The sequence below is a fragment of the Chlorocebus sabaeus genome, chromosome 16 (assembly GCF_047675955.1).
Source record: "Chlorocebus sabaeus isolate Y175 chromosome 16, mChlSab1.0.hap1, whole genome shotgun sequence".
Taxonomy (NCBI): Eukaryota; Metazoa; Chordata; class Mammalia; order Primates; family Cercopithecidae; genus Chlorocebus; species Chlorocebus sabaeus.
This window is the reverse complement of record NC_132919.1, coordinates 50,798,990-50,820,628: the sequence shown is the minus strand read 5'-3', so window position 1 is coordinate 50,820,628 and position 21,639 is coordinate 50,798,990. Positions and strand designations below refer to the sequence as shown.

Here is a 21,639-nt window from a genome sequence, read left to right as displayed (position 1 = left end):
TGCAACCTCCGCCTCCCAGGTTCGAGCAATTCTCCTGCCTCAGCCTCCTGAGTAGTGGGGATTGCAGGCACGCACCACCACACCCAGCTAAATTTTGTATTTTAGTAGAGATGGGGTTTTACCATGTTGGTCAAGTTGTCCTCGAACTCCTGACCTCGTGATCCACCTGCCTTGGCCTCCCTAAGTGCTGGGATTACAGGTGTGAGCCACCGTGCCCCGCTTCCTTTAGTGATTTTAAACCATAATCTCTGAGGATGCCCTTTTCCTAGGCAGGCAAACTGAGCATGTCCGCCCAGGGAAGGACTTGAGCAATGCTGTCCCTGCACTCATCTCCCAGACACCTGGATCCTGTGCTCTCAAATGTGAACGAATGGGACACCACATGGCACAGGGAGAGAGAATTTGTTTATTGGGATCACTGGGTGGAGGTGGAGGAAGAACTGAGTGGCTGCTGTCCTGGTCTGGGGATGGATCAGGCACCAAGCTTAGGGGAGGGAGCCCAACACCAAGTTAGTAAAATAATAAAACAGTGGTCGGGCAGGGGGAAGACCCACTGCCTGGGATGAGGCTGCTCTGGGGCAAGAGGTGTACGTATCCTACCTGTCCCAAACACACACTTCCCTACTGGCTGTTTGGCCTGTCAGCGCAGGGAGCGCAGGACAGTGGGCGATGCGGAGCGGTAGCAGCGGTACCCCTCCAGTGCTGCTGGCAGGAGCAGCAGGCCACTCAGGGGGTCTTTGCGGCAGCGGCCCATGGCCTCCTTGTAGCTCAGCCGTTCCTTGGAGATGGGGTCTGTCAAATCCTTCTCGTAGCTGGACTCGTCCTGCAGGAGCTGGGCCAGCTCCTCGCTGATCATCCCGGAGAGGAGGGCCTGCTGGATGGGGATGCGGCCTGTCCTCTTGGGGTCAATGAGCCCCCCGGTCAGGTGCTGCACCTGCAGGTGTGGAAGCACACTCTCCCGGGGCATCCACCCCTTCTGGACGGCCTCGCCCACCGACAGCCTCTTCTTGGTGACAGGGTCCTCGATGCCAGTGAAGGCCTTCTGGGCGTTGAGCAGCCTCTGTGTGGAGGTGTTCTCGATCAGGCCCCTCTCCATGGCCTTGTGCACAGAGTAGCGCTCACGGCTGAGCAGGTCCACGATGCCCCCTGTGGCCGCCTGGGCCTCCAGTAGCTTCTGCCCAGTGATGGGGTCCAGCATGTTCTTGGCCACGGCCGTCTTGATGCTGCACTTGTTGTCTGTGGTTGTGTCATAGATTCCGGCGATAGGGAAGCTGTCATCACCGAGCCCGAGAGAGAAGCTGGGAGAGAAGAAACTGGTGCTCTGGGGGACCGGGGAGGCAAGTGGGGACTTGGAGATGATAGAGCCGATGGAGAGCGAGGAGCTTGGCTTGGTCTCCCCAGCCACAAGCAGTGCAAACTCAGAGATGGGCAGGTGGCCATCCTTGTACAGATGGTACTCCTCCTTAGAGATGCGCCGGCAGCGAAGGGCCGCCTCGATAGAGTACTGCTTCCCGCTCTTGCGGTCCAGGAGCACAGACTCCTCCCCACAGGGCCCCGAGGTGGTGACCTCCTCCCAGTCGCACTCAAGCTCCTGCAGCTGTAGGTACTGGTCTCTGTCGATGACGCCTCTCTTGTAGGCCTCGTACGGGGACATGTCCTTCCCTGTCTCGGGTTCCAGGATGGAGATCTTGGTGGAAAGGTTGGTCTCTCGCGTCTGGGTCTCCTGGCTGAGCTCCTCCCGGCTCACCTTGGCGTGGAGGTCCCGGAGGGTCCGCTCCTTCTCGTAGATCTGGTCCTTCTCGCGGAGGATGGCCGCCTCGAGCTGTGAGAGCTCCTGGCCCCGCTGGGCCGCCTTCTGCCGCTCGCTCTCTGTCTTCTGGCTAAGCAGCTTCGACTCCTCCTGCAGCTGCAGTGTCTGCTGCTGCTTCTGCCTCTCCAGAGCCCGCAGCTCCTGCTGCAGCCGCCCACGCTCCTGGTCCGCCTGGTCCCGGGCCCTCTGCAGTTCAGCCTCCTCCCGGGACCAGGTCCTCCCCAGCCTCTCGGCCCGGTCAATGCGCTCCCGCAGGCGCCGCGCCTCCTCCTCCCTGGCCTGCCGGGCAGTGCGCTCCCTGGTGAGCATCTCCCACAAGCGGGACCGCTCGTCCTCCAGCACGCGGTCCTTCTGCACCCGGATCACTTCCTTGTAGATGGTCTTCTCCTGCGATTTGGCTTTCTGGAGAACGTCAATCTGGACCTGCAGGTTCTTACACTCCCGATGCAGCTCCGTCACCTGGGCCTTCTCCTGGTCCAGGTCCCGCCGCAGGGCTTCCGTGGATTTCTCCAGGTCCGGGTCCTTCTCCAGCTTGACCACTTCCTCCATGATGATCTTCTCCTGCACCGTGGGAGGCCGCTTCTCGAGCTCCTGGATCCTCAAGGTCAGCTGCCGCAGCTCCCTCTCCACGGCCAGCTTCTTGCTGCGGTCCTCCTGGAAGCTGAGCAGGCCCTCCTGCTCCTCTACGCTGGCCCGCAGCTGCTGCACCTCAAGCTCCAACTGGCGCCGCCGGCCCACCTCCTCGTCCAGGCTCCGGCTCAGCCGGCTATGCTCCTCGCGCAGCTTCGGGTCCTTCTGGGTGACCACGACCTCCTGCACCACCACCTTCTCCTCGGGCTTCCTCCTCTCCAGCAGCAGGCTCTTGCTCTGCAGCTCGTGCACCGCGTCCTCCGCGGCCCGTCTCTTCTGGGCCGCCTCCCGCACCTCCTGGCGGAGCCGCTCTGCTTCCTTCTCCAGCACCGGATCCTTCTCGTGGCGCACCACCTCCTTGCTCACCGTCCTGGTCTCCACCTTGGCCCGCTCGCGCCTCCACTCGTCGCGCTCACCCTGCAGGCGAATGAGCTGCTCCTGGGAGCGCCCGTGGCTGTTGACGAGCTCATTGAGCTGAGCCTTCAGGCGGTCGATCTCGCGCAGCACCTCGGGGCTCTTCTCGTGCCTCACCACCTCCTGGGTCACCTCCTTGTACTCCACCGTGGGCTTCTGGGCCCGCAGGACCTCTAGGTCGGGCAGCAGCTTCTCCACCTCCTTCTCCACACCGCTCCTCTTGCCCGCCATCTCTTGCAGCTTGGCCTTGAGCCGAGTGATCTCCTGCTCTGTCTCCGGATCCACCTGGAAGATCTCGTGGACGCGCTCCTGGAGCTGCACTTTGGGCCTCTGCTTCTCCACCATGCTGTACTTGCTGTGCAGGTCGCTCAGCTCCCTGGCCAGTGTCGCGTTCTTGCTCCTCTCCTCCTCGAGAAGGCTCCTCAGCCTGGAGGACTCCTGGAGGAGCCCTGGGTCCTGCTCCACCTTCTTCACCTCCTTCACGATGACCTTGGGCTCCACCAAGCTGATAGCCCGCTCCAGGTCTCCGATGCGAGCCTGTAGCTTGGTCACAGCCTCCTCCGCCTGCTTCCTCCGGGCAGCATCCTCCTCAATCTGCAGCCTCAGAGCCTGGGTGGCCTTGACCATTTCCAGATTCTTCTCCACCTTGACCACTTCTTTCACCACAACCTTCTCCTTCACGTCCACCTCCCTCTTCTCAAGGGCCAGTAGCTCCTTCTTCAGCCCTTCCAGCCGGGCTGAGATGACGGCATCCTCCCTGCGGAGCTGCTGGATCTGGATCCTGAGCTGGGCCGCCTGGCTGTCCAGGCCGGGGTCCCTCTCTACCTGGGTGACCTCCTTGGTCAGCAGATGAGGCTGCATGGTCTTCCTCTTGCTCTCCAGTTGCACGACCTTCTGGGCTGCCACTTCCAGGTCTGCCTGCAGGCCAGCCCGCCGCTTGCTCTCCTCCTCTACCTGGGCCTTCACCCTGGACAGGCTGCCCTCCAGCTGGGGGTCCCGGTAGAACTCCACCACTTCCTTCTCCTCCAGCCTCTCCAAGGGCCGCTGGGTCCTCAGCTGCAGCAGCTGGCTCCTCTGGGCCTCCAGCTCACGCTGCACTTGGGCCACCCGCTTCCTCTCCTCTTCCAGCTGGGCCTTCAGGGCCTCTGACTCTCTCCCTGCTTGGGCAGGGGTCTCGGAGCCCTGCTTTGCATCGTGGGTCCCTCGGATGTCCTCACTGAGCTCCTTCTGCAGAGAGGAAGAAGGGTAGAGCACGGGGGTGGGCGGTGGAGATAAGAGCTTCATGTTTTTCCTGAGATGAAAGACCCCTCCCTCTTTCCTGAGACTCCCCAGTGGGTCCTCAGAGGTGGAGCTGAAGACCTAAGATGCTTGGATATAGGATTTTGAGAAGACCCAGTCAATGCAACGATTTTAGGACCCAAGGCAGTGTGCAGGCCTGGTTTGCATTAGAAAGCGCAAATAGGGGCCAGGTGCGATGGCTGATGCCTGTAATCCCAACACTTTGGGAGGCCAAGGTGGGCGGATCACCTGAGGTCAGGAGTTCGAGACCAGCCTGACCAACATAGTGAAACCCCATCTCTACTAAAAATACAAAAAATTAGCTGGGTGTGGTGATGCATGCTGTAATCCCAGTTACTCAGGAGGCTGAGGCAGAAGAATCACTTGAACCAGGGAGGTGGAGGTTGCAGCGAGCTGAGATTGTGCCATTGCACTCCGGCCTTGGTGATAGAGCGAGACTCCATCTCAAAAAAAAAAAAAAAAAAAAAATGCAAACAGGACAGATTCTCCCTGTCCCTCCAGAACTTCTCCCCTTTCCCCTTCCATCCAGGGACACTGACTGTGGCCGAGGGTAACAGAAAAGCTAGTAAGTCACCAGGAGTCCTGGAGAAGTTCTGGCTCGAGGGTGGAGAACCAGGTGGCTAAGGCTGAAGGCTCTATGGAGATTTTCTCTGCTCTCTGGGGTTAGAGGTCCTGTCCCATTGGAGGACGCCCAGTGGCCAAGCTGTGACCACACTGAATGCCATCTCCAGGGCCTAACCCTGGGATGGACACCAGCCTGTAAGAGCTGCTGGAGAGAAAACTGAGTGGCCGGAAGCTGCGCCCCTCTCCAGCAGCCAGGGCTGCCCAGGGGCTGCAGGCAGGGGGGAGAGGAGGAAGGGAGACTACCAGGGTGAGAGCCTGGCATTTTGGGAATGGAGTGGGCATTCCTGGTTATTCCTGGCTGTTGTGGGAAAGGTGTAGGTGTTGTCTGTGTACCTTCTCCAGTATTTTTCTAGCAAACTCCAGCTGCTGAAGAATCTGCTGCTGGGCTGCTGCAACCTCAGTACAGGCCTTTGCAAGGTTCTTCTCCTGGAGAGGGCAGAGGGAGAGGGGAAGGGCAGAGTCAGCTCCTGCCTTGGAGCCTGCAGAGCTGGTGCTAAGGTCCACTGAGCCCTGCCAGGTCCCATCTCACCTGGGCATGGATGCTCTCCTGCAGGGGAGCCACTCGGGGTCTCTTGGGGGCTGACACTGCCAGGGTGGGCTCCAGAGAGCAGCGGTAGGTGTCTGCCTGCAGCTCATAGTCCTGAGCAGGGCGAAAAGGAAAGCAGGCTGGCAGCCAGTGGGGGAAGCTGGGTGTGGGGGATAGGGCTGGAAGAGGGACAAGGGTGATGCATGGAGAGGCGCAAGTTGAAGGCAAGCTGCTTACCTGGAGCGCCGCCTGCAGGGCCTGGGAGAGGCGGGATGCCATGGCCCTGTCCCGCTCTCGGCTCTGGATCTCCTGCATCAGTCTCTGCCAGGGAAGAACCCAGAGTCAGGAGGCCAGGAAATTCCACTCACCCTGACTCTCCTCTAGCCAGTGCCTCTAGGGCCACAGTCAGCCAGTGCTGCCTCCCAGGGACAGAAAGGGCAGGGAGGGAGACCTGGGCCAGATTCCCTCCTTTCCCTGACATCATTCTCTCTGCTTTTCCTCCTTCCTCTCCAAGGCACCTTGGCAGAATCTTTTCTTTTCTTTTCTTTCTCTTTCTGTTTGTTTCTTCTCTTTCTCTCTTTCTTCTTTCCCAAGTCTTGCTCTGTCACCCAGGTTGGAGTGCGTGATCTCGGCTCACTGCAGCCTCCTGGGTTCAAGTGATTTTCATGCCTCAGCCTCCCAAATAGCTGGGATTACAGGTGCCTGCCACCACGCCAGGCTAATTTTTGTATTTTTAGTAGAGACGGGGTTTCACCATGTTGGCCAGGCTGGTCTCGAATTCCTGACCTCAGGTGATCTGCCTGCCGCAGCCTCCCAAAGTGCTGGGATTATAGGCATGAGCCACCATGCCCAGCCCAGAGTCCCCTTCTTCAGCCTCGTGCCCCTCAGAATTCCGTTCTAGCACAGTAGTATCTGTGAGCATCACCTGGGGCCTGTGGGAGGCAGGCATGCGGGGCCCACCTGCACATCAGGACCAGCAGGTCCGGGTGGCCCTGAGAATTCACATTTCTGACAAGTCTCCAGCTGATGCTGCTACAGCTCATCCAGAAAAATGGCTCCAATTGGAGAGTTCTTAACCCGGGATGCCCACTTTTATTCACCTGGGAACTTAATATACTGATGCTCTGACCACAATAATACAATTTATTTGGTCTGGGGAGGGGTCCTGGCCTGGGGATGTTTTAAAAGCTCCCTGGGAGATTCTAGTTTGCAGCCAGGGCTGAGAATCTCTGTCCCAGGCCCCCTTCCCAATGTCACCTCCCTACTCTCTCCCCAGAAATTCTCATTTTCTGGCAGTCCCAGACCCATCTTTGCTCTCATGATCTCCTAGGGGAACCCCCAGCCCCAGTTCCCTCCCATATGCCTACCTCCACCTCCCCGCTGCCCTTGGCTGTCCTGGCCACCTCATTTCAGCATGACCCAGCTGGCCCCATTCCTCTCCCCAAATATGCTCTGTTCCCTGTGTTCCTGCCTCAGGTGGAGGTGCCCCCTCTTCCCAGTTGTCCCCAACAGAACTCTGGGTACCACCGGGCCCTGTCCGTCTCACTCACTGTCCCCTTCAAGCAGTCACCAAGTCCACCTAATTCTGCCATGTCCATTTCAGACCTGCCCACCTCGCCCTGTGCTATGGTCCCTTCCCCGGCCAGGCCACCACTCTCTCTCAACTGGATTTCCACCCTGGCTCCTTGTGGTCCTCCATGTCTTCATTCCCACCCTTTTAGTCATTCTCTACTCGGCAGCCAGAGCCAGCTTCTAAACACTGGCCTGGAAGCATCCCCTCCCCAGCAGCTTCTGGAGGCCGCAGGAGAGAGCGCAGCCTGGATCCCGTGCCGGAAGGGCCTGTGTGGTCTGCCCATCTGGTCGTCCTCACCCCTGAGTCCCCCTCCTTTCCCCTGACTGCCATGCCCTCTGCATGGGACACTTCATCCTTCCCCCCACTACACTTGCTTCCTCCCACACCACCGACCCTGACCCGCATGGGTGTCCAGCCTGGGGGCACCCACAGCACGCTGACTTCTCCCACCAATGCTTATCAGCATCACAGACCTCCCCCACTAGACTGGGAGCTGCCTGGGTGCAGGGTTGTACCCCAGTGAACCCATTGTCTGGTACATGGCAGGGGCTTGATGAGGAAAATGCAGTAGTGACTGGAACCCTCAGGGCTCTGTGGCCTGAGCTTGTAAATCCCATTGCCCCAGTCAGGCCAGAGATGTGCTGGTCCCGTCTGTGGGCAAAGTGAAGCATTTCAGCTGGAGGCCAGGGAAGGGGCCCAAGGCCTCCGTGCCCTGGGCTTTGAAGCCCCTTAGAGCTCTTCTGAGCTTTGGCCACTAGGGGACGACATGGGCACAGGCAGCTGTCCCTGCCTCAGCCTCACCTTCTGTGCCTGCAGCTTGTAGGCGATCTGGCTGGGGCCGTCGCTGGGCCGCAGCTGGCTGTGGGGCAGGTGCTCCAGCCAGGAGCTCAGGTTATCCTTGCAGTTCTTGAACTGCTGATAAGTGAGGGCGGCATCCTGCACCATCTTCTCCCTGCAGGAGGACGAGGCCCAGAACAGAGATGAGACCTGCCCTCTGGGGACAGGGGCAGGTGCACAGGGAGGCTGCTGGGAGCCTCCTCCTGGGGGCAGGTCAGGAGGCCCGAGTGACCTGCTGTGCAGATCCCCACTCCCTGACCCTGGGAATTCAGAGATGGGACGGTCTCCACCAGGCACCACCCTGGGAGATAAGCGCTGTTGTTATCTCATGTTAGAGGTGAGGAAACAGCTTCAGAGAAGTGCAGTCACTAGCCCAGGATCACACAGCTTGTAGGCAGCAATGCCTGCCTCTGCACCAGCCCACACGCTGTGCCCCGAGGACCCAGTCGCTCACCGCAGGTCCAGCTGGTCCCCTGCAGCGTGGTAGCGGTCGGTGAGGGCTTGCACCTGGCGCTGCTGGTGAGGCAGGTCTTGGCAGAACTCCTGGAAGTTGTTCTGCAGCGCGGCGCAGGCATGCTCCGAGGTCTTCAGCGCGCGGTGCAGCCCCAGCACACAGGCCTGCTGTTCCAGCAGCTCCCTCCGCTGGCGCTGTGGGAGGAGGGGATGCAGCTGTGCACCCTCGTGGCTGGGGAGATACCGTGTCCACCCCACCCTCCCCCGAATGCTGAGTCCCTCTGCCACCAGGAGGCCCTGGCTGGTCCCTTACCTGCAGCTCACTGACCCTCTCCTGCAGAGCACCCGGTTCGGCAGGGATGGGGGCCTCCTGCACCAGGGTGGCCTCAAAGCCTCGGATGACCCTGTCAGCATCCTGGATCTGCTGCTCCAGACCCAGGGAAGCCTTGGCTCTGCCACAGAGGAGGCAAGACTCAGACACTCCCTGGGCCACACGCTGCTGCCCTGCCTGGCTGCCCTGACCCCAGAGCACTCACTTCTCCCCGTAGAGGCTGCACAGAACCTGCACATCACTGAACTTGTTCTTCACGCTGTTGAGGGCCACGGGCAGCTGCAGGGCAGCGGGGCCCACGGGCCTCGTGGACAGAAACGCCTCACACTCCTTCTGGGCTGTCTCCTTCTCTGCTCCCAGGCTCTGCAGACGCTGGGCTGTGCCCTAAAGAGGGGCGGGGTCAGGGATCTCTGGGCAGGTGGGTTCCACCTGACTCTTCTACCAGTATACCCTAACTCTGCGCCCATGGAGGCATGGGCTCAGGCCAGAGAACTGGGTTCAGTCCTGGCTCCACTCGTTCCTCTGTGGATGACCTGGGGCAGATCAACCTCTCTGACCCTCAGTCTCCTCATCTACAGAATGATAGATAGGAGGGGCTGGGCGCAGTGGCTCACACCTGTAATCCCAGCACTTTGGAAGGCAGAGGCGGGCCGATTGCTTGAGGTCAGGAGTTCGAGACCACCCTGGCCAACATGGCGAAACCCTGTCTCTACTAAAAATACAAAAATTAGCCAGCCGTAGTGGTGTGCACCTGTAATCCCAGCTACCCAGGAGGCTGAGGCAGGAGAATTGCTTGAACCCCAGGAGATGGGGGTTGCAGCAAGCTGAGATCACACCGCTGTACTCCAGCCTGAGTGACAAGAGCAAGACTCCATCTCAAAAAAATGAAATAAATAAAAAAGAATGATTGATGGGAGGATGACATGAGAGCCTGTGTCTGGAGCTCAGCAGTGAGTGCCAGGCACACAGTTACCTACAGTCATCTTCATGTCACTGTCCTGCTCACGAGACCATCAGGTCCCCTGGCCCTGTTGCTCTAGCCAAAGCCCTGGCTCTGCCCACTAGGGACTGTTGCCCTTATTCTTTCATCAGCTATTCACTCATCTGCCCCCTCCGTCACCAAGCAGTGCTGACTGCACCAGGTACCACCCACCACCCAGTCTAACTGGGCTTCTCCTGGACCCCAATACCACTGATGTGGCAGATGCTATGACTTCAAAACCTAAGGACCCAGCTTCTTGGGAGGTGAAGACAGGGGGATTGAGACCAGGAGGTTGAGGCTATAGTGAGCCTTGATCATGCCACTGCCCTCCAGCCTGGGCAACAAAGCAAGACCCCATCTCAAAATAATAATAATATGGCCAGGTGCAGTGACTCATGCCTGTAATCCTAGCACTTTGGGAGGCCAAGGTGGGAGGATGACTTGAGCTCAGGAGTTTGAGACCAGCCTGGGCAACATGGCAAAACCCCATCCCTACCAAAAAAAATTAGCTAGGCTCAGTGTTGCGCCTGCGGTCCCAACTACTCGAGAGGCTGAGGTGGGAGGATCACTCAAGCCTGGGAGGTAGAGGTTGCAGTGAGCTGAGATTATACCACTGCACACCACTGTACTCCAGCCTGGGTGACAGAGTGAGACCCCATCTCAAAAAACAAAAAAACAGACCAGGCACAGTGGCTCACACCTGTAATCCCAGCACTCTGGGAGGCCGAGATGGGTGGATCACTTGAGCTCAGGAGTTCTACACCAGCCTGGCTAACATGGTGAAACCCCATCTCTACTAAAAATACAAAAAATTAGCTGGGAGTGGTGGCAGGCACCTGTAATCCCAGCTACTCGGGAGGCTGAGGCAGGAGAATCGCTTGAACCCCAGAGGCACAGGTTGCAGTGAGCCGAGATCGTGCCAGCCTGGGTGATGGAGAGACTTTGTCTCAAGAAAAGAAAAGAAACTGGTTTGGAAGGATAACCCAGACTGTGACCCGGTATGGGTTTCACTTTGACAACTTCCGGGAGGGTTGAGTCCACGTGGCAGACAGCTTGCTGTTCTTGGGTGAGGAGTTTACACAACGCTGCAACCTCCCCAGGAAGGCTCCCCCTTGCAGCCAGGGGACATCTCTTCCTAAGATTCTCCAGGCTCCCTTGCTATTTCAGGAGCTTCGCCAGAACACTTCCTGGGGGTGATGACATTGGGCCCTACTGGAACCTTCCTGAATGATCAGGTGAGCTGGGCATTATTATATCTGCTTCAGGGATGAGGAAACCAAGGCCCAGAGAATGATGTAGTCCAAGATCACGGAGCTGGTCAGTGGAGGAGCCAGGAGGGGAACCAGCTTGTTTGAGCCCAGGTCCGTCCACTCCCTTCTCCACCTCCATCCCAGCCGCTGCTCCTGCACTTGACTCCCTTCCCTCAAGTGTGAGCATCAGGGCCGGGCCGCTTCCCATCCCAGCTGCCCCTGCCCGCCGCTCACCCACCTCGTGGCTGTGGATGCGGCCCTTCAGGTCCTCCAGGGGTGTGGTGCGGCTCAGCGGGGCCCGTGCCCAGGCCAGCAGCTGCTTCTCTATCTGTCCCAGGTCCCCATCCAGCCGGGTCATCTGTGTCAGGAGCTTCTGGGCCTGTGGGTTGGCTGGGGCCGAGCCAGATGGAGCTGGGGGCAGAGGTGCTGGTGAGGGCCCAGGGCCTATCTCCTGACTGCCAGATGGGTGCCCCCACCAGGTGCCCACAGAGGGTCCTGTCAGGGTAGGGTGGAGGGGATGGCAGGGCCACCCCAGAGAAGAAATCCCCAGAGTGGTGGTCCCTAATGCAAGGCGACCCCTGCCCATCACAGACCAGTCGGAAGTTGGAATCTACTCCCTCCAGCCCCATAGCCACCCCTCCCCGGGCCACCCTGGGTACCCTGCTGGCTGGGCCGAACAGACTCTGCAGCGCTGGCCTTCAGGCGGCTCTGGACTGTGGCCAATTTCTGCTTCAGGGCCTGCAGCTCCGAGGCCAGCCTAGAACGAAGAGGGGGTCGGATAAGGAGGTCCCCACTCTGCCTCTCTCCCTCCCCAGCCCCAGTAGACGCAGCTGCAGGTGAAGGCCGGCCTTTGAGCAGGGGTCTGCCGGGCCATGGCCTTGGACAGCATAGGGCCAGCCTGCTCTGCCCACAGCCTGCCCCTGAGTAACCCTACACAGACCTACCGGGAGGCCCTGGCCACGGAGTCAGGGTCAGGTGCTGGGATGCAGAAGCAGGCGGCGGGAGCACGCTTGGTCTCCCCACCAGGGCCCTGCACGACCCAGGTGTGTGGGTCAGTGTTATCTATCAGCTTATACCGCTCACCCCGCAGCAGCTGCACCTGGGGGCACAGAAAGGGAGTGGCTCCTGCGGGCTCAGGGGCAGGGGGCCAAGGCTGGGGCGGGGCAGGGGGCCAAGGCTAGGGCAGAGTAGGGGCTGGGGATAGAGACAAATGGGGACAGCAGCTGAAACAGGGACAAGAGTAGGGTGGGAGGTGCTGGGGTAGGAAAGAGGCAGGACAGGACTTGGAGAGAGGAGGGTCTGGGTCAAGGGAAGGAGTAGGGCGGATGTGGGAGCAGGAGACAGCAGGGGATGCAGCAGGGATGGGCTTGGGCAGGACAGGGGATGGGCTGGGAGGGGCTGGATGGTGGCAGGGGTGAGGTGGGGGAGTTCACACTTCTCCTGAGTCCCAGTCGCAGATGCTGTCCACGTGCAGGGGCTGCTGAGGTGGGTTTCTTCGCTGTGGCAGGGGGGCCACATCCCGGCTACGCTGCTGCAGGTCCCCAGTGGCTCTCTCAGTGATGGCCAGCTGTTTCTCCTCTGCCTGCCAGGGGCCCAGGCAGTGGGGACTCAGGCCAGGCTGCACTGGGGGCTGGCCACACCAAAGGTCCTTCCAAAGGACCAGAGGCTGGCCTTCATGAAGGCAGGGGTCTCTAAGTCAGCAAAGTAAAAGGAGCCCCTCTCTGGGGGCCTAGGATCCTGGGATCTGCTAGCTGCAGGGAGGGGGATGGCACAGCACCACCCAGGCCTCCGAGCAGAAGCTAGAGGAGCCTCAGAGCTCTCCCAGGCTGCCCTTGTCCCACTGCAAATGAGGAAACTGACATCCAGAGGTGGGAGGGGCTTGCTGGTACCTGGCCAACCTCCTGCTAGAGCAGACCCCCGCCAGCACCCAGGCCAGGGCCTGGGATAGGACTAGGTACCGAGGCAGAAGGGGTGAGGCCCAGAAAGATGGACAGGACCAATTCCCAGAAGTGGGGTGCAAATGGCCTGGTGGGGTTGTCTCACCTCCAGCTGTTGCAGCAGCTCTGTGGGGGCGCCAGGGGGGCCCCCAGGTGCAGGGCTGTACTTGGCATCCAAGTTAGAGTTGAGCTTCATCAGGGTCTGGCTGACCGAGTCGGCCTCTTCCTGGAACTGAGTTCGCTGGGTGGTCAAGGGCAGAGCCTGGGGCAACCTGCTGCCCACTGACCCTACAAACCAGCTGAACCTAAGCCAGCTAAACCTAAACCAGCTAAACACAAACCAGCTAAACCTAAACCAGCTAAACACAAACCAGCTAAACCTAAACCAGATAAATGTGAACCAGCTAAACTAAATCAATAAACTAAACTAAACCAGTAAAGTAAACCTGCTGGATCCGATGTGCAGGTGGGCCCCGCATGCCTGCCTCCCACAGGCCCCAGGTGATGCTTGCAGATACTACTGTGCTAGAACAGAACTCTGAGGGGCACGAGACAGAAGAAAGGGACTCTGGGCCGGGCGTGGTGGCTCATGCCTGTAATCCCAGCACTTTGGGAGGCTGAGGCAGGCACATCACCTGAAGTCAGGAGTTCAAGACCAGCCTGGCCAACATGGTGAAACCCCATCTCTACTAAAAATACAAAAACTAGCCTGGCATGGTGGCGGGCACCTGTAATCCCAGCTACTCGGGAGGCAGAGGCATGAAAATCACTTGAACCCAGGAGGCTGCTATGAGCCAAGATCATGCCCTAAGCCAGCTAAACTTAAACCAACTAAACACAAATCAGCTAAACCTAAACCAGAAAAACATAAACCAGGTAAACCTAAACCAGCTAAACTTAAACCAGCTAAATCTAAACCAGCTAAACACAAACTACCTAAACAAACCAGCTAAACCTAAACCAGCTAAACACGAACCAGATAAACCTAAACCAGATAAACAAACCAGCTAAACCTAAACCGTCACTCTCCCCTACTCTGGTCGGTCTTTTTTTTCCTTACCCAGGCGGCAGGACCTTTGATCACTGTTGTGCTCTTGCAGATGGGGTCTTACTCGTGCACTGAACTTAATTTTTGTAAGTGGGTCATAAAACACTTGGTCTTCATCCTTCCCGCACAAATGAAGGGCACCGACACCTGCCTCCCTCCAGCACCTGAAGTCTTTCTTGCTGGGACAGAGGGTATTGGGGCTGCACTTGTCCCAGCCCCGGAGAAGAGCTGTGCTTTAAAGCAGCATCCCAGGTGCTTTAATGGAACTATTGTCAATGTGTGTGATCACAGTCTTCTGGTTCTACAGGAAAATGTATGAAACATTATCTGTCCCCAAATCCCAGTTGTATATTATATCAAGTTTTCTCACCCCCTTTTTTCATTATTGTTCTCTTAAAGAGGCTTTTAAGAAATCTTTTCTTTAATTTCCCCCACCTCGCCGGGCGCGGTGGCTCAAGCCTGTAATCCCAGCACTTTGGGAGGCCGAGACGGGCGGATCACAAGGTCAGGAGATCGAGACCATCCTGGCTAACCCGGTGAAACCTCGTTTCTACTAAAAAATACAAAAAACTAGCCGGGCGAGGTGGCGGGCGCCTGTAGTCCCAGCTACTCGGGAGGCTGAGGCAGGAGAATGGCGTGAACCCGGGAGGCGGAGCTTGCAGTGAGCTGAGATCTGGCCACTGCACTCAAGCCTGGGCGGCAGAGCCAGACTCCGTCTCAAAAAAAAAAAAAAAAAAAAAAAAAAAAAAAAATAATAATAATAATAATAATAATTTCCCCCACCTCATCCCCATAAAATTTTATTTATTTATGTATGTATTTATCTATTTTGATAGAGATTTATCTATTTGTATAGAGACAGGGTCTCGCTATGTTGCCCAGACTGGTCTGGAACTACTGGGGTCAAGCAATTCTCCTGGCTTGGTCCCCCAAAGTGCTGGGATTACAGGTGTGAGCCACCACACCTGGCCCCCATGAAATTTTAATACCACAGATATGCTGTTTGTGAATCTGTACTTCATGCATAATAAGAGTTAAGATATTTTTCTGCCATTAAGAAACAATTTTCACCCCCCTGGGAACCGCTTCACCCTGTTGAGAATGTGCCCATGCCTTTACCTTCCCTCTGGGACCAAGTGGCAACCACACAGCTCTATTTTGTTTTTCAGGTGGAGTCTCTCTCTGTCACCCAGGCTGGAGTGCAGTGGACCAATCTCGGCCCACTGCAACCTCCGCCTCCTGGGTTCAAGCGATTCTCCTGCCTCAGCCTCCTGAGTAGCTGGGATTACAGGCGCCCGCCACCACATCTGGCTAATTTTGGTATTTTTAGTAGAGATGGGGTTTCACCATGTTGGCCAGGGTGATCTCGAACTCCTGACCTCAAGTGAGCCGCCAGCCTCGGCCTCCCAAAGTGCTGGGATTACAGGTGTGAGCCACCGCGCCCTGCCAGCTCTGTCTAGTTGAGACGTGCGGTGCCTCTCCTGTGGCAGGTGTGCTGTGGGACCTCCTGCCCCTGCCGCCCTTGCCGCTCTTGCCGCCCCTGCTGCCCCTACCGCCTGCCCGAGGGCTCACCCGGCGGTAGTCCTCCACGTGCTGCAGCTGGGTCTCCTGGCAGATGCACAGGTTCAGGAAGTTCTGCCACTCCATCTTCAGGGCCTCCTGGTGGGCCTGGGGACGGCAGCACGAAGCCCTCGGACCACGCTCCGCCCCCACCCCACGTCCGCCCCACCTCCTCCTCTTCCCTGCCCACCACGTCCCTTCTCACTCTCGCCCTGCCCCCAGCGCACCTGGATGGGCCCCACCGCGGGGTGCCGCAGCTCCACCATGCGCTCACCGTCATCCTCCAGCTGGTTCACGCTCTGCTCCTGGCTCAGCAGCTCGTGCTGCTTGAAGTGCTGGGGGCGAGTCGGGTGGGGAGCGGCGGTGAGGACCAGGATGGCCCTGGCCGCCCCCACCCGGCCCCAACCTCTCCCCGCCAACCTCATACTCCCGCCGCACGCCCGCGGGGTCGGCCATGAGGTCACTCCAGTCCTGCTGCAGGATGCGGCGCTGCTGCTCCGCCAGGACGCTCAGCTGCCGCGTGCAGCCCTGCAGGTGAGTGTACAGGCTGCCTAGGCTCTGCCCGCGCCACGACGCCGCCTTCTGTGCTCAGGACCCGCCGCCAGCAGCAGGGTGGGGAGAGAGAAAGTGGGGGGCAAAAGACGCCGTTGGGCCGCGCTCAGGAACACTGGCCCCGTGCAGGGTCTGGGCGGCCACCCACGCCCACCCGCAGCCACCCGGTCCGACCCTCCCGCCTGCTCACCAGTAGGTCTCGGTATTGGCTCCGGATGGTGGCTGCATCCTGCCTCGACCAAGGGGAGAAACAACCCCGTAAGAGGTGGGGTGCAGGGAGACGGCCCCCTAATATCTGGGCAGCCATACCCCAGCCACCCCTATCCCCAGGGTCCAGCCAATCTAGCTCTGGCTCTGACTGGAGAAACAGGGGCTGGGGCTGGCCCGGGATGTGACATGCTCCCAGCTCACCCACCGGCCCCACAAGGCTCCGCAGCTGCTGCCCGTAGGCCTCGATCTCCTTCTGCAGTATGTTGTGCTCGGCGATCTGCTGCTCCAGCTCCGCCATGCCCGGCCCGTACTGGCCCGCGCAGACCTGCTTCTGCAGGACAGCCGGCGGCTCAGTCCCCACAGGACTGCGGTGGGGAGCCAGAGAACCCCACGGGCCTCCCACCCGGAGAAGTGGACTTGGTCATTTGGGCAGAGCGTGGACCAGCGTGGGAGCAGCCTGGGTGCATGCCCTGCAGCTCACTCAGGGCCGAGGCCATTCTGCAGTGGCCTGAGTCCCACTGGTTCCCAGACGCTGGGCTCAGCCTCTGCGAAGTCTCCTAGCTCCATCCTGCCTTGTCTGTGACCCAGCCTCAGTGCTTCCTGCCTGGACACCTCCAGCCAAGCTCTAGGGCCCTCAGCACGCCCTGCTCCACCCTGGCCCTTCCCCATTGTCCCTCTATTGTCATCATGACACCCCTTCTGTGTGGCATCCAGCACAGTTCCTCACCCAGGGATCAGAATGCCCATGGCCTGGCTCTGCCCACCTGCCCAGAAATCCCCACTTCCCGTCAAACCCCAGGCTTCCTCCTGGCAGGAGCCTTTGCTTCTTTTTTTTTTTTTTTTTTTTTGAGGCGGAGTCTTGCTCTGTTGCCCGGGCTGGAGTGCAGTGGCCGGATCTCAGCTCACTGCAAGCTCCGCCTCCCGGGTTCACGCCATTCTCCTGCCTCAGCCTCCCGAGTAGCTGGGACGACAGGCGCCCGCCACCTCGCCCAGCTAGTTTTTTTTTTGTATTTTTTTTTGTAGAGACGGGGTTTCACCGTGTTAGCCAGGATGGTCTCGATCTCCTGACCTCGTGATCCGCCCGTCTCGGCCTCCCAAAGTGCTGGGATTACAGGCTTGAGCCACCGCGCCCGGCCTGCTCCTTCTTTCTGGAATGGTCCTCTCCTCACTACTTCACCCTGACCCAACCGAGCCTTCTCACCCCTCTGAGGTTTCTTCATGTGCCTCTTCCTCCAGGAAGTCTTCCCTGACTGCACTGTCTGCTCTGCTGTCTCCCTGCCTAGACCCCTGAGCCACCCCAGGTTCAAGCCTACGGTCAGACCCTGGATTAAATGCAGTTCCGTATCGCCCTCTGATCACACTGGGGTGTGACTGAGCTCCTGACCTGTTTCTGCTCCAGCACACGTGCCCAGTCAACCCTGGGTCCCACGTCGGGGGGCAGCGCCATCTTCTCGTACAGGGCACGGTACTCCGCACACTCCTGGGTCACCCGCTCGTGCAGCTGCTTGATGCTGTCAAGAAGGTGGCCGGCAGGTCAGGGCTGGGCCTGGGCCTTCCCCGGGGACCCCCAGCCCTGCCGCAGCCCAACTCACTCCTTCTCGATCTCCTCAGCCTGCGGGTGCTTGAACCGCCGGGCCTTGTCCACGTCCAGGAAGAGATCCTTGAGCAGCACCTCGGCCTCCTTCAGGCTGCGGCCCGTCTCCTGCTGGTGCTGCAGGGCCTGGCTCTGCTCACTGTTCAGCCGGTCCTATGGGCAGGGGATGGGCAGACTCGCCAGGGCCCAGACCCCCACACCCCTGCTGCCCCATCACTGTGGGCCTGAGCCCCACCTCTGGGACCCTAGCTATGCTGGCCAACCTGGAGGCCCATGCCAGGCACAGGGTCAGGCCCAGGACATCCGTGAGGCAGGTGACAAGGACACAGGGGAGCCCAGCAAAGAAGGAAGCCGAGTCCTCTCTCCTACCGTGTGTTAGGGGATGGGCGGTGCAGGACAAAGGTCATCTGTCCCATCTTCGCCATCACCGGGGGCACTCAGGGAGTGCCAGTCCTGATGATGGGCCTCCCATGCCACCCAGCCTGCCCACGCCCTGCCAACTGCTGCCTGGGCCTCACCTGCTGCAGCCTCTTCTGCGTCTCCAGGATGTCCCGCTCCACCTGGTCGGCGTTGGCTTGCATGCGGGAGATGAGCAGGGCCAGCTCCTGAGTGGCAGCCCTGGTGGGTGGAGAGGACAGCGGGCAGCTTGGTGGATGAGGCCCCTCTATGCCCCACCCAGGTGGCATCCCCTGCCCTCCCTCCACCCCTCCCTGCCCCCACAGCCTAGCTCACTGCCCCGACTCGGGTTTCTCTCTGCAGGAGGCTCTGTGAGCTAGTCCTGGTTGGGGGTGTCAGCACTGCCCACATGAAGGGTCAAAGGTGAGGGTCTCAGGTCTGTGTGGTGCTGGGGGGCAGGCGGCCTCGGTGTCCCAGTCTCAACCAGCTGTGCTGGCAGTGAGTCCCCGACCCCACCCAGCTGCCTGCCGATTCCCTCCCCGAGTCAGTGAATCACCGGCTCAGCCACTAGTACCTGAGCCAGCCGGGCTGGGCCCTGGGAGGGGCAGTTGGGCTGGCTGGGGCGGGGAGGCAGCAGCATGTCCTCCACCCCCACCTCCTCCCACTCCAGCCCTGTGATCCCCATACCTCCCCCAGCCCGGGGGGCTTTGCCAGAGTGGAGGCTCCAGTGCCTGTCTAGAGGAGCCTCACACTGTCGGAGCCAGGTGGGGGGGCAGGCGCAAGACACTGCCGGGCACCGTAACATTCTCCAGAGTTGAGGGTTCAGAGCCCAGATTGGGCCCTGACTTGCTCTGAGTCACACGGTCAGGGACAGAGGGGAAGCCTTGCTTCCACCCCAGGACTTTTTCTGTGCATTCGCCCTGCAGCCTCCATAGAGCACCTGCTGTGTGCACGCACTCACTGTTTGGAGTTCACGAGGTCAAGCAGACCTAAAAGAGGGCAGAGTGGTCCAAGCCTCATGAGCACAGTGCCTTATGGGGGATCATTATCCTGGGGCAGGGGAAGCCTTGAACTGAGTCAAAGGATGGGCCACCCCAGGCAAAGGGGCAGTGCTGGTGAAGGCACAGCAGTCTGGAAGAACTCTGTGGCCAAGACAGCCTGGTTTCATCTTGCTCCATCATTAATGCTGTGTGACCTTGGGCAAGTTACTCAACCTCTCTGTGCCTGAGGTTCCTCACTTGTAAAGCGGGATTTTAATAAAAATATCTATGCCTTAGGGCTATTGTGAGCATTAATTGAATTTATCCATCTGAAACATCCAGTGCAGGCCTGGTGCAGGGTCGGCACCCAGCACGTGTTAGTTTATATCCCACTAGAGGGCTAGTGCCTTGAAGGCAGGGGCCTGTTGGTTCTGTCTACAGAGACCTCTCCAGTGCCTAGAACAGTCCTGGCATAGAGTAAGTGCTCAGTAAGTTCGTGTCAAATGAGTGGATCGCACGTGAGGTGAGGGGGCTGCAACCAGAGCCAACAGGGCCCTGAGGACCGAGCTGCACCAGGCCAGGAGCACACTGCTGGGAAGCCTGCCTGGACAGTGGGAGCTGCAGGTGCTGAGCCCCGGGCACTCCTGCTCAGGTCCCGCCTCCTGGGGTGGCTGCTCCCACCGGGAGCTGCACACTCCACCCTGGGTGGGGCTCAGGCACCCCAGGGAGGACAGGTCACTCAGCGAGAGTGTTAGCCGAGAGTCTTAACCACTGTCTTTCCCGTCCGCCCAGACGCCCAGCCTTGGTGTCTGTTGGTGCCTTGATCCTTATCGGGGTAATGGGCACCCCCACTCCCACACCAGCCTTTCATCCCTGTGCTTATCTCAACACCCTGGGCCCAGGTGGGCTGCTGCCTCCCCTGCAGAGGAGCTGAAGTCAGTGAGTGGCAAGAACGCGGCCCAGCACATCCACAGAGAGCCGGGGCTGGGCCCCAGAGAGCCGGCTGGTCCAAGGGAGGCCCAGTGCCCCCTGCACCACACCCCCCGGCAAAGGAAGCCCCAGCTCTATTTTGTTTTGTTTTGTTTTAACAGACAGGGTCTTCCTCTGTCACCCAGGCTAGAGTGCAGTGGAGTGATCACGGCTCACTGCAGCCTCGACTTCCCGGGCTCAAGTGATCCTCTCACCTCAGCCTCCCAAGTAGCTCTGACTACAGGCACGCACCACTATATCCAGTTAATTTTTGTATTTTCTGTAGAGACAGGGTTTCGTCATGTTTCCCAGGCTGGTCTCAAACTCCTGGGCTCAAGTGATCCACCTGCCTCGGCCTCCCAGAGTGGCAGGATTACAGGCGTGAGCCATAGCACCAGGCTTTTTTTTTTTTTAAAGCAGAGTCTCACTCTGTCACCCAGGCAGGCGGGAGCACAGTGGTGTGATCATGGCTCACTGCAGCCTCAGACTCCTGGGCTCAAGCAATAGGCATGAGCCACCATGCCTGGCTATTTTTTATTTTTAGTTTTTTATAGAAACAAGATCTCCCTATGTTACCCAGGCTGGTCTCGAACTCCTGGGCTCAAGGAATCCTCCTGCATTGGCCTCCTGAAGTTCGGGGATTATAGGTGTGAGCCACTGCGCCTGGCCATGAACCCCTAACTCTTCAATACAGCAAGGCCCTGTATGAGAGCTCTGGGGAGGGCTGTGGCTTAGGCAGGAGGCAGCACAGCCCCTGCGTCCCTACCCCAGGGTCCCCATCCCACCCCCTCAGTCCTCATGCCCTGCACCCAGGCCCCAGGGGTCATCCCAGTCAAGTAGAGCCTTGGGGCAGAGCTGCAGTCAGACAGTCAGGGTCTCCCATCTCCCAGCCTCTGGCAGAGGAGGGCGTCGGTGCAGGCTCCTGTCCAGCACTTCTCCCGCTGAGCAGCCTCAATCCGTGGCCCGCAGGCCCCCTGAGACGATGTGGGGAGCCCCAGGCCATCCCCTGCCTCCTGCCAGGGCTGAAGTTCAGCCTAGGCCTGCGGCTCCCGAGGCCGGGAGAGAGTCCACCCATGGGCCCTTTGGCCTCGGGACACCAAATGCCAGCACGGGGCTGGTCCTGGGCTCTGGGCCGCTGCTGCCGCCAGGTGGCTCAAGGACCTGGGCCTGGCACCAACCCCACCCCAGCTCCCCGGCTCCCCATCCCCCAGCCCCACTCACCGGCTGTGCTTGCTGGGGGAGCCTTTGGGGGACCCCTTGGCTGGGGAGCCCTTGGGGGACCCCTTCCCCTGGGAGCCTTTGCTCAGCCCCTTGAACATGGTCGGAAAGGCAGGTGCTGGCTCAGGCTGGGCTTGGCTGGCGAAGGAGGGCAGGAGGGCAGGTGGGAGGCAGCGGGCGTCCTTGCTGGCTGGTCAGCTAAGTCTGGTGAGGTGGGGCGGCTGGGCACTGGGGAAGGGAGTTTCTGGGAGGCCCCTCCTTGCAGGTGAGGCAGCGGGTGGCCGGGCCGCGCATGCACCCACAACGACCACACTCATGCCTGCTCCTGCACAACCAGTCTGGGAGGAAAGGGCGCAGCCCCGAGGGCGGGGCCGAGCCTGCCCGACTCCCACGGAAGGTTTGGACTTGTTACACCCACATGCCCAGGGGAGTGCGGCGGCGATCAC

General features: G+C 59.6%; 1 protein-coding gene across 1 annotated transcript; it reads right to left on the bottom strand.

Annotated features, from left to right (window-relative positions):
* Positions 1-267: 267 nt before the first annotated feature.
* EVPL (envoplakin) lies at positions 268-21,294 on the bottom strand. Its single transcript, XM_008011697.3, has 22 exons — positions 21,197-21,294; positions 18,149-18,248; positions 17,629-17,783; positions 17,421-17,547; positions 16,242-16,367; positions 16,017-16,055; positions 15,695-15,856; positions 15,502-15,609; positions 15,287-15,382; positions 12,773-12,898; positions 12,165-12,311; positions 11,674-11,828; positions 11,389-11,486; positions 10,968-11,140; positions 8,703-8,881; positions 8,480-8,618; positions 8,168-8,361; positions 7,678-7,828; positions 5,541-5,624; positions 5,307-5,417; positions 5,111-5,203; positions 268-4,081 (listed from the first exon to the last, which is right to left on the bottom strand). The coding sequence occupies exons 1-22, from the start codon at positions 21,292-21,294 to the stop codon at positions 641-643; spliced, it is 6,102 nt and encodes a 2,033-aa protein (XP_008009888.3). The 3' UTR covers positions 268-640.
* Positions 21,295-21,639: the final 345 nt, after the last annotated feature.

Bases quoted from the DNA above. Each gene is read 5' to 3' on its own strand.
- EVPL (XM_008011697.3), bottom strand. From the start codon at position 21,294: ATGTTCAAGGGGCTGAGCAAAGGCTCCCAGGGGAAGGGGTCCCCCAAG. The intron at 5,418-5,540 runs GTAAGCAGCTTG...CGCCCTGCTCAG, and splicing joins CCCTGCAGGCGGCGCTCCAG to GACTATGAGCTGCAGGCAGA. The intron at 4,082-5,110 runs GTACACAGACAA...TCCTCTCTGCAG, and splicing joins CTAGAAAAATACTGGAGAAG to AAGGAGCTCAGTGAGGACAT.